We start from the raw sequence: 12,500 nt of genomic DNA, 5'->3' as shown, positions 1-12,500 counted from the left end.
TTTGCCGGCCACTGGCAAATAAATGGGTCTTACAGGTTTTCTCAATTGGTTTGGTTTATTTCTCACATCAGATTGAAAATTCTCAAAACTTCAGTTGTCACATCTTCGTGTCACTTGTCAAAAAGTCAATTTCTCATTGTTTTACTGTTTTTCCTTAATTGGTTTTGCATATTTCTCACATTAGACTTTAAAATTTCTTGTTCAATTGTCACATCATCGTGTGCAGGACAGAAAGTCAGTAAAAAGGAGTACCAGGTAGCGGCCACAATTTGACACCTCAACCGAATTTGTTTTTTTTTCTATTTTGCAATGAGAATGCCTGCCAATAAATTAGTCATACTCTAAATGTATATTTAGTCCAGTCTTATCGGATCAATGTTACATAAATTAGAATTGACAACAATCCCCATCACATTTAAATAAAATTTATCATCAGAAGTGATCCTCAGTACGGCACTAGTCACTTGACAACATGACAAATCAATTTGACTATCTTGTCCATACACATGACATGATGAATAACCATTCTGACATGTTCATTGACACAAAAAGTTGCTTTTGAGAGATGAGGTAGGGTTTTTGATTAAGAGACTGGCTTTCGCTGGGTGATCGTGATCCACGCTGTTTTGCTGTTTGTTTAAACTGTTTTGAGAGTGCACTTTATATTTTGCACATTGCAAGAGCGATTTGACAAATGCGCCAAAGAAATTGAGAAAAACTGTAAAGTCCTATATTTTTTCCCACATGGGCCTGCAAGACAATTAAAAAGGGGTAATAGCCAATATGGAAAGGATATTGTAAAATCATGTGCAAGTTTTACAAGTTTTACAAATTGTAAAAGATTTTTGTATGTTCCCATTCACCATGATGCTGTGATTTTGATTGAGTTATGTTTGATTAATGTCTCTTTTGATGATGTCTCTAATGATCTTTTGAATAGGATATGTAACTCCCTCTATGAAAAGTGTAAATTTCCAAGTCACAGTCAATGCTTAGAAATTGATGGTGGTGGACTGGTGGTAAATAAATTGTGGAACTAAACCACTGAAAACAGTATATTATTGGTCATTTTAAGATGAATAAATTGTTTCCGGAGGCTGATTCCGTAGATTTTTTTCACTCCCAATGACTGTGTTTTGTTGTTGTTGTTGTTGTTGTTGTTTGTGTTTTTTAGTACATGGGCTGCTTGGAAGTAATCCAGTCAATGAGGGCCCTGGATTTCGAGACAAGAACACAAGTCACGCGGTAAGATATTCACTGTTGTTAGCCACGAGGAATCAGCCATGTAAGCACTGAGACAGGCCGTCTTCTCTTGTAGAGGGAGAGAGAGGGAGGGAGAGAGAGAGAGAGTGCGTGCGTGCGTGTGTGCATGCCTGCGTACATGTGTGTAGGCTGTGTGTGTGTGCGTGTGCGTGTGTGTTCAGTTGTTGGAGTAGACTGGAGCGAGAGGAGATGAAAGTTAGCTATTAGCTGGGACACAGTGAGGGTTGTGTTTTGTTGGACATAATTTTGCCATTAGCAGAAAGACATGCTAATTCATGCTGAGGTCGCTAAACACTTTGTGTGGGCTTCACCAGCCCCTGTTTCACAGAAAGAGACATTTGTACTTGTTCAGGGGGCAGCAGGGGAAGTATTCACCAATCTAACTCAGTTAAACTTCCAAGCGACACAAGAATCTTGACAAACAAAAGAACAAAAGAATAGTCCACTCAATATAAAAGGATGTTTCCTCGTCGTCTATCTGGTCTCTGTGTTGTGATTTTAACCAAATAAGACTAAGAGAGTGTTTTGGCTCCAGTCGAATAGAGCAGCTGTGTGTGTGTGTGTGTGTGTGTGTGTTCATGCGATCGCTTGCTGCGCAGAGAATGATGTGCCGGAAAATTCAATTTGGGCGAATTTCCTCTTAATGATGTCTTGAATTTAAAGAGGTTGAGAAATAGTCTATCAATTGTAATTTGTTCCCGAGAGAAAAATAGTTACTTTGTCACAGTCACCACCAAAGGGAAGCAGAGTGGTCGGAAGCAGAGTGGTCGGTGTAGTTTTTTTTTTTTTGCTCGTGTTCTAGTTCTACTGTACTCCTTTTTCAAACGAGCGGCTTCCTTAGACACACGGCTGACTGGGGCTGTTGTGTGTTGCGTGATTAATTGTCATTAATCTGTTAGTTCTGAAGGAGGAAAAGACAGGGGTGTATTCTCTTCCCTCCTCTGTGCTCTGCAAATCTAATATTGGCGGGGGCCTAGTACACACACTGAGGGACGCTTGTCTGTCTGGCGTGGGTCCCATGCCCCCCCGCCCTCCTTATCTCCAATCCCCTTATGAAGCGTCGATGGGAAACCTATGGACTAGGGCAGTGGTTCCCAACCTATGGGTCGGGACCCAACCTATGGGTCCCTAAAGATTCACAGAGGGTCACGGAGCCCTCTTGACTTTAAGGGCTTTAATTTTAAATACCATATATAGCCCATGTTGAATAACTGACAAAGTATTTAACTAATATATGCATAGAAGCAACAAAATGTAAATGCTACATTAAACATTAATTCTATATTTGACCAAGGATGAATTGAGGAATAAAACAACTAAAATGAGTTTTCGCAAGAAACAGAGGGCATCATGTGACTCCCTCTCGTGCCGGCCCTCGCCCGGTTGGGTCACCAAAGCTGACAATTTTAAAAACATGGGTCCCTGATGAAAAAGATTGGGCACCACTGGACTAGGGGGCGTTTGTTGCCTCTGAGGCCGTCTTATCCGCGACCCAATAGGATTTTAATGTTTTGCCGTTTAATATTTTGTTTTGTAAAGCATTCTTGTAATTACATTTGCAACACAATTTCATATTTTTGGGGGACATAGTGAAGGTGGGGTCTGTTGTAAAGGGGGGGGGCTTCAATATAGACCTAAGGTGCAGGGGAAAATGCTGATTTGTGTTCTTCATAATACGGCCCTTGGAGAACTTAATAAAATTTGTCGTGGCCCTTGGAATGAAAAAGGTATTTTACTCTCCAAAGTGTTGTAAATACACTATCTGGACAGGTATAAGTGCACTCTGACATATTGACATAGTATTAATATCGACATCTTTCTGAAGACCATCTGTACCACGTGCCCGTCTTTCAGGCCCAGTCCTGCTTTAGGTGGGCCAGTACAGGGCAACAGTTCAGATTGCCAATGCATCTCACTACTACAGCATTCTCTCACAATTATACAGTACATATGCTATAGCGCGCATGTGTGTGTGTGTGTGTGTGTGTGTGTGTGTGTGTGTGTGTGTGTGTGTGTGTGTGTGTGTGTGTGTGTGTGTGTGTATGTGTGTGTGTGCTGAGTATGTGTGTGTGTGTGTGATGAGTATGTGTGCGTGTGTGTGCCCGTGCGTGTGTGTGATGAGTCTGCCAATAATAACGTGAGTTTCTCCTTCCTGTCTGAGTCACCATGGCCGCGCACTGTGCTGTGCACGAGAGCAGTTAGAGAGCCGGCCTCTTATGTGTCACCAGGACTTTAATCAGGGAAAACATTGCCGGACGAGGTGACGTAATTAAAGGTGTCTATATGAAGCAAGCCACACTTTCTATTTTATTTTTATGCAATTTGTGTCCCCCCCCTCTGAATAGCTCTCCCGGGGGGGGGAAATGCATAAAAATGCATAAAAATAAAATGCTTCATATAGACACCTTTAATTACGTCACTTCGTCCGGCAATGGGGGGGGGGGTGTTTATGGGCTATGCTTGTGAATGGGAGAGATTGTTCATGTGTGTCGATAGATGTACTGTACATAGTAGTTGTGTGTAGTTGTGAGTCAGAGAAAGGGAGGAAGCAAGTGAGCACAATGTGGACACTGTGTATGTGTGGTGTGCGTGCGTGCATGTGTGTGTGTGTGTGTGTGGTGATGGTTTATGTGTTTTACAGTGGCAGGTATGTACAGTGAGCTGTGGCAGTCATGGGTAGGCAGTTAGGGCGTCAGACTTGTAGCCCAAAGGTTGCCGGTTCGACTCCCGATCCGCCAGGTTGGTGGGGGGAGTAATTAACCAGTGCTCTCCCCCATCCTCCTCCATGACTTAGGTATCCTGAGGTATCCCTTGGGGTGCCATTGGGGGCTGTGGATTGCTGTGTCACAATGACAATGGGAGTTGGAGTTTCCTAGTTGGGCTTTCGCTTTCTTTCACTGTGGGGATAGGGAGCAGGTCAGATCAGAGAGAGGGGGGGTGTCAGCATGTCCTGTTTGGGGAGGTATTCAGTAGAGGATCACTGTGACCTCTGTGTGACCAGGTCATGTTTGATGAGCTGTTTCTCAACGGGTGCTTTACTGCTGTTAGGGAGCCCTAGGGGGGCGTCGAGATTGAAGAATACAGCTGAGAAGGGGCAGTGCTAAGTTTCCTTCAGGGGGCATTAGTTTACTTCATTTCTTAATACATACTAAGGTGGGTATTGGCTAGCCAGGCTGCGCCCTCCTAGTGACGCAACACCTTCTCGATTGTAAGTCTATGATAATCAGGCAAGGTATTGGCAGGCTTATGATTTTATTTATTTGTTTGACCTTAATTTAACCAGGAAGTTTGCACTGAGGTATGAAACCTCTTCTTCCAGGGAGTCCCCTTGGATCCTGATGAGGTCAAAGGGGGGCATTGGGAGGCTCATGATGAGGTCAAGGGGGCCATTGGGAGGCTCATGATGAGGTCAAGGGGGGCTTGTTCAAAAAAGGTTGAGAACCACTGCTGTAGGGGATGACTGTGTGCTCTATGTCATCGTGTCGTGTTTGGTGAGGCTGCGCAGCCTCCCAGGGGGCATTGGGGAGCCCCAGGGGGGTGTTGAGAAGGATACAGCTGAGAGAGGGGCAGTGCTCAGTTTCCATCAGGGGGCATTAGTCTATTTTATTTCTTAATACATACTAAGGTGGGTGTTGGCAGGCTTATGATGAGGTCAGGGGGCATTGGGAGGCTCATGATGAGGTCCAGGGGGGCATTGGGAGGCTCATGATGAATCAAGGGGGGCATTGGGAGGCTCATGATGAGGTCAAGGGGGGCTTGTTCAAAAAAGGTTGAGAACCACTGCTGTAGGGGATGACTGTGTGCTCTATGTCATCATGTCATGTTTGGTGTCGTGTCAAGGGGGGCATTGGGAGGCTCATGATGAGGTCAAGGGGGGCATTGGGAGGCTCATGATGAGGTCCAGGGGGGCATTGGGAGGCTCATGATGAGGTCAAGGGGGGCATTGGGAGGCTCATGATGAGGTCAAGGGGGGCATTGGGAGGCTCATGATGAGGTCCAGGGGGGCTTTTTTAAAAGGTTGAGGACCACCGCCGTATAGGGATGACTGTGTGCTCTGCTCTATGTCATCATCATATCATGTCATCATAATGTCATCAGGGTTCCCACTTGTGCTTGAATTCCTTGAAAATGCTTGAATTTCAGTGTTTTCAAGGTTGTGAAAATGCTTGAACTTTTGGTGAAGTGCTTGAAAAGGCTTGAAAAGGCTTGAAATGTGTGTCAAGTCAAACTCAGTAAGCCAAATAATAGAAAAAATTGCTCAGGTACATCAAAAATCTAAGGGAGTGAGATGTCAGATGGGATTAGCCTTTCAACACCCATAAAATTGATGAGAATGCACGAAATTGCATCTTAAAGACACAACATTTTCAGGGGGAGGACCCCCACACCCCTCCCCGCTGGAAAACGGAAAATTTGGTGCTTGAAGGTGCTTGAAAAGTGCTTGAATTTGTTCCTGAAAAAGGTGTGGGAACCCTGTGTCATGTTTGGTGAGGTGTACAGTACTGTACTGTCTGTTCTGTGTCATGTCATATTTGGTGAGGTGTTCAATAGTGTGTGTTCTATGTCATCATAATGTCATGTTTGGTGAGGTGTTCAATAGTGTGTGTTCTATGTCATCATAATGTCATGTTTGGTGAGGTGTACAGTACTGTAGTGTGTGTTGTGTGTCATGTCATGTTTAGTAATGTATCGGGGATGACTGTGATGGTCACTGTCTCATCTCCTGCAGGAGGAGAGAAGTGCCGCACACTCTCGAGTTGTGTAAACAAGTTTTTAACGTGACAATGTTTCGCCCTAGGAAGGCAGACAGGCCGAAACGTTGTCACATTAAAAATTTGTTTATACAACTCAGGAGTGTGCAACACTTCTCTCCTCCTGCAAGTGTTTTACTGGTCGCCAGCACCTCTTTTTCTGGTGTGTGTTTTCACCTCCACTCACCACTGTGTCACCTGCTGTCTCCCCTTCCAGAGAGGCGATATGCCGACTGTGTGAAAATGTCCAAGGAACCAAGACGTCACTGAAGAAGCGCAAGGTATCATCATCAGACTTGCTGTATTATTTATTCATGACTAGCTTGTTTGCTATCTGCTTGTATTTGTCTGCCTACGTGTTATAACATTAGACTCTCTATTGTCTATTTTTTTTTCATTCTTTCAGAATGCACAAAGATAAGTTGTTACATCACATGAAAAATATCTCATTATATGATACAATATGACATTATACTACTAAACAGATTAACATGTGAGCTATCAAGTTGGTTACGTTATTATATCAAGGTTTGAGTCTACATTTTCCAAAAGCTTTAGGCTGTTTTTTGAAAAAAATAAAAATCTATTTTTATTTGTTTGTTTTTTCCTGTAAGCCACCACGTAAAAGTATGTCAGCAGTCTTGGGCAAGAGCAACCTGCAGTTTTCTGGACGCAACCTCAAGCTGAGCATCACCATGAACAGTCTGAAGCTGACCACCCTGGACTCTCTACAGGTGCAGCCAAAACGGCATATGTAGTATACTCATGAACGGCGTGATGTTTTCCATGTGCGTTACGCCCATTTGTGGGGGAAAACAACCCATACAAGTCAATTGGTGATGTTGGGGTTTAATAAACGAAAGATAGGGACCGGTAGACTAGCGTTGTTCACGTGCAACATGCCGAAAACGTGTTGTGTTGCCGGCTGTTCAAATAATATAGCCAAACAGCTGTGGCTGAAGCATGGAATGTATTCATTTAGGCTAGCCGATGTAGCATGTAAGTCAATGAGACATTCGGTTTGTTTTCACCCATAAAGGGGCGTAACGCAAATTTAAGAGCAAAGTACCCACATGGCCGTTCATTAGTATTGGTGAGCCTTCTGTGTTATTGGTGAGCCTTCTGTGTAATTGCCCCCACCCTTAGGAACAGTCTACCTCTCCATATCCGCCAAGCCCCCACACTGGCTACGTTAAAAAAGCATTTATTCACTGCGGCCTATGGTCCTTAACCACCCTGCCCCCAACTCCACCTCTACCCCCTCCTCTCTCCTCCCCTCTATTCCCCTGCCCTATCTCCTTTTGTAAAGCGACCTTGGGTTACTTGAAAGGCGCTATATAAAACCAAGTTATTATTAGAATTATTATTATCATTATTATATGAATGATGCTATGACGACCAGAGATGTATGAAGTAGAAGTAGAGGTATTCTTACAGATGTAATAGGCTAATTATAACACTAGTGGTATGATATAACTAACATGGTTTTAACTTTGTAGTATCATATTACTAGTGCTGTAATCACATCTATAAGAGTAGGCCTACTTCTACATCTACTTCATACAGATAGCCTACGACTCTGATGATGACATTCAACATAAGCTTCTAAAGAAAATACAATGGTTTAACTGTTTAAAGTAAACCACAGTGAAAATAGACCAAATCATCCTTGGAACTTATAGAGATGATAAGTATGATAAGTATAGAGATGATGTTAATAACAATTGCATTTGAATGGCTTTCAACATGTGTTGGGAAAGTGATTTTGTGTATGCGTTCATAATGAAGTTCACGTGAAGTTCCTATGTCCTTGTGAGAAGCATGTCCAAGTGAAATTATTTTATTCTATCCCCCAGACTGTGGCCCACCATCCAATGCAGTCTATTTCCTTCGCCTCAGGAGGAGACCCGGTAAGTTTCTACTTCTCTACATTACATAATTACGTACACTCAGCTGACGCTTACAGTTATGTGCAGGGTATTGGTTACAGTCCCTGGAGCAACGTGGGGTTACTGTAGGTGCCTTCCTCAAGGACACGTCAGCGATGGATGAAGGTGTATAGGCAAGGCAAGGCAAGTTTATTTGTATAGTGCATTTCATACACAGGTGCAATTCAATGTGCTTCACAAAGTTAACAAATGCAAAAAGAAAGGAGACATGGAAGAAAGAAGGAAATAAATTAGAGTCAAAGAACATTCAAAACATTAAGATAAAACATAAGGTAAAAATAATAATAACTAGATTGCATTCTCACAGAAAATGCTGGAAGCGGGCTTGCCTTTTGGGGCAGAGATGAAACAAAGTACTATTGAGAAAACAAAGCTAAAAGAAATCTTGGAAAAAATCCATCCACCCAGTCAGAAGTTATGGGCCAAACAATTCAGCCATCTTGGATTCAGCCATCTTGAAAGTGTTGTAGCTCTGCGTTTTGGGGATATACTAAATGACATACATGGTATTTTAAGTTGGCTAAGGAACACTGCATATGATATAATTTTGAAAATCAACATGGCTTCGAGCGGGATTCGAACTCACAACCTCCATATCTGTAATCCAGCCCCTTTGCCATTGATATTAAATTACATACAATACATGATATTTGAAGTTGGCTAAGGAACACTGCATATGATATAATTTTGAAAATCAACATGGCTTCGACTGGGGTTCGAACCCCCAACCTCCATATCTGTAATTCAGCACATTTGCCATTCATACTAAATGACATACATGGCATTTTAAGTCGGCCAAGGAACGCTGCATATGATATAATTTTGAAAATCAACATGGCTTCGACTGGGGTTCGAACCCCCAACCTCCATATCTGTAATTCAGCACATTTGCCATCGATACTAAATGACATACATGGTATTTTAACTTGGCTAAGGAACACTATGATATAATTTTGAAAATCAGCATCGCATCAAGTGGGATTCGAACTCTCAACCTCCATATCTCTAATCCAGCACATTTGCCATTGATAATAAATGACATACATGGCATTTTAAGTTGGCCAAGGAACACTGCATATGATATAATTTTGAAAATCAACATGGCTTCAGGTGGGGTTCGAACCCTCAACCTCCATATCTCTAATCCAGCAGCATGCATTCCCATTAAGCCAAGCAGCTAGCTGTCATGCACAGTCCAGCAAGACTATATCACATTGCATTGAAGAGCTGAACAATAGACTTCTAGAATGGTTGCTCGCACCTGCTCGTTAAGAATAGAATCTTGAGACAGTGACAGTTGAAATGGAACCCCTTTATTGACAGCACCTGTTCTGATTGACTGAATGACAGTTAGTATTGTGCTGTAAACAGGGAACAGAATCAGACCCAGTGTTTTGTCTTTACACGGTCGTTGTAAAAAAACTAAAAGGAGTTGGCACGTGTCCTTTTCACAGATCGGAGTCATGCATGTGATCTCTCTAACAGTCTTTGAATGAAGTTTATAGGTTAAATGGTTCAGGCACAAATGGACCTCCGTGTGGGACATGTGCTGATCTCTTGAAAAATGCACTTTTGGAAAGACTGGGAACCTCCATAGACCCAGGCCTGTTTTCTTTACAAACCTGCCATTTAAAAAGTATTGGGAGTTGGGAGATGAAACTTTGAAAATTTGGAGACATCCCATAGAGCTCGCTAACAACAGGTCAACTAAACTTCTAGGTGAAAGTGTTGATGTTTTATGACCGAAAAAGCCTCCTACACTCTAATCTCTAGAGTGGTGGAACCTTGGTTCATGAAGGTTCCACCATTGTTTTCAATGGGGACCCAAGCTTTCACAAAATCGCCAAAAACGGGAAAACGACAAGAGACACAGAAAAGCCTATAACTATACGCGATCTCTAAGCCGAGCCGGTCGTTTTAGTGTTTGAACGGTGTCTCTATCTCGAAAGGCCTAGGAGGAGATCCATTTTCTATTTTTACTGCCCCTGCACAAGAACGATAATAAAAAACAGGACTTAAGCCAGGCTCAAACTACACGACTAGCGATTGTGTGTCCGATTTTGGCGTCGGGGTGCACCGCACACTAGAAGAGAATCGCAACTGTCAATCTTGTCGCTGCTCGTAGTCACCGAGACAATGCCCGACGTTCTATTTCCAGTCGCAAATATCAAACACTGTTTGATTTCTACGATTTGCGATTGGCGACTCTTTGAGCTGCCAAAGTTCTATCTTGGAACGTCGCTCACGACGAGGAAATCTTTCCCGACAATCGCTTGCGATGGTCCTGGGGGGTAACGTTCCAGCGATTGTCGTAAGGGGGGTTTTCAGCCGAGAATCGGCGCGATAGTCGTGTAGTTTGAGCCAGGCTTTAGAGATTACTATAATCAGGCGTTGCTCTTGCTCCGCAAGCCCGCTTAATAATAATAATAGAATAAAAAAAAAATAAACATAAAAATAAAATAAAAAGATAAGAATGATATATAATTTAAGCTAGGGGAAAGGATCTGAGAACAGCTTTGTCTTGAGTCTAGATCTAAAGCTATCAATAGTGGGTGCATTTTTTACGTCATCTGAAAGCTGGTTCCAAAGCTTTGAAGCATAGAAGCTAAAGGCTGCCTCTCCACACTTTGTTTTGACTTTTGGAATCACCAGCAAATTCTTCTCCGTTGACCTTAGTGACCTGGTTGGTGCATACAGCTGAAACATATCCAGTAGATATGTGGGTCCCATTCCATTTAATGTTTTAAACACAAGTAGCATTGCCTTAAAATCAATTCTGTAACTTACTGGGAGCCAGGGAGAGGTAAGGGTGGGATTTGAACCTGCATCCCTCTGATATTAAGACCACCTCACCTCCCTACCCATTAGACCACAGCGGCCCATCCAGTAGACCACAGCTACCCTTCCTCTTATTCTCCTGGCTGGATGGAGGAGCAGGGAGAGGTAAGGGTGGGATTTGAACCTGCAACCCTCTGATCTTAAGACCACCTCACCTCCCTACCCATTAGACCACAGCGGCCCATCCAGTAGACCACAGCTGCCCTTCCTCTTATTCTCCTGCCTGGATGGAGGAGTAGGGAGAGGTAAGGGTGGGATTTGAACCTGCAACCCTCTGATCTTAAGACCACCTCACCTCCCTACCCATTAGACCACAGCGGCCCATCCAGTAGACCACAGCTGCCCTTCCTCTTATTCTCCTGCCCAGAGACAGATGACTCCCTAAGAATCCAATTACCATAATTGGTTAAACCAGGATGAATACTCACTGTATTTACTCTGAAGCTGGTCGGCAGTTTTGCGCAAATGTGGACAAATTGGCAGGAAGTTGATGACTTCACTCATCTGCACGGTACCAGGATGTGTGGGCTGGTTATAGCATCCGCTAGCTGAGATGATTGGCTGGAATAAATAGCAGGTCCAGGATGTCGTCTACTGTACGGTAGGCTTCGGTGTTATGTCATTTCCTGTTCTGTTTGTTTATTTGTTTCTAATTGATGTCTTCCTTGGTAAAGCCCCAACTACACCCAAGAACAATCTGCACATGAGCTGTAGAGTAGATTACACATCTATTGCTGACTCTCATGTCAGTAGTGTACTGGTCAGGGCTTGACATTAACTTTTTCACCCACCGGCCACTGTGGCTAGTGGTTTTCCAGAGTCACTAGCCATTCAGGTATTCCACCAGCCACAGATTTTATATCGTTTATTTTTCTTAATCATGATAGTGTATGCCTAAGGTGAGGTGCGAAAGCAAGATGAGTGTATAGCTTTCTACATGGAAGTATATTAAGCAAACTGAGTTACTGAGCTTTTTCTTGAACTTAAATACAAGCAATTGGCAGACAAAGGGCAAACATCAGAATATAGGCAGCTATAATGCATATTTTATACCAAGGAATTAGCTGCCAGCCAAATTGGCTATGACACTGAAAGTATTACCAGCCACAGACAAGTTTTACCAGCATTTGGCCGGTTGGCAGGTGCCAGTGTCAAGCCATGGTACTGGTGTGCAGATTGTTCTTGGATGTAGCTGGCTGGGGCTTTACCAAGGAAGACATCAATTAGAAACAAACAGAACAAATAAACAAACAGATCTGGAGATTCTAGAACAGGAAATGACATAACACCAAACCTACAGTGGACATCCTGGACCTGATATTTTATTGCAGCCAATTCTCCCAGCTAATAATCGAACGCTAGATGAAGGACCCCTAACCCGGAACTCACAATTTCTTCCGGAACTCACCATTTTATTTACCGACAATTGTCATCCTGGTCCAGTGTAGGTGAGTGAGCTCTCATGTCAGTAATGTACTGTACTTTGCAGTTAGCGTTTCCTGGCCACTGGGCGGATGTGCCAGTGATGAGCCTCAGCAGGCTGTTTGTTGGTTTGGTTTCTAATCACCTGCCATGAAACCCCCCCTGGTGATCCTCACTGGCATCCGGCAACAACCGTTGATGAGGCTGCTCTTTAAAACAGAGCCACCAAGCTCACACTCCCTCATGCTGCCTCAACCAATTCTCTCTCTCTATCTCT

At 43.3% G+C, this 12,500-nt stretch overlaps 1 protein-coding gene across 1 annotated transcript in view; it reads left to right on the top strand.

The window, feature by feature from the left end:
* LOC134439261 (SHC-transforming protein 4-like) overlaps window positions 1-12,500 on the top strand; it is a 32,105-nt gene that overhangs the window by 7,665 nt on the left and 11,940 nt on the right. The window contains exons 2-5 of the mRNA XM_063189158.1: window positions 1,175-1,245; window positions 6,232-6,295; window positions 6,629-6,748; window positions 7,871-7,924. Coding sequence (XP_063045228.1) covers window positions 1,175-1,245; window positions 6,232-6,295; window positions 6,629-6,748; window positions 7,871-7,924 — 309 coding nt within the window. The remainder of the gene's footprint in view (window positions 1-1,174; window positions 1,246-6,231; window positions 6,296-6,628; window positions 6,749-7,870; window positions 7,925-12,500) is intronic.

The sequence above is a fragment of the Engraulis encrasicolus genome, chromosome 22, assembly GCF_034702125.1.
Source record: "Engraulis encrasicolus isolate BLACKSEA-1 chromosome 22, IST_EnEncr_1.0, whole genome shotgun sequence".
NCBI lineage: Eukaryota > Metazoa > Chordata > Actinopteri > Clupeiformes > Engraulidae > Engraulis > Engraulis encrasicolus.
Note: the sequence above shows the minus strand (reverse complement) of the source record. Positions and strands in the feature narration are given on the sequence as shown.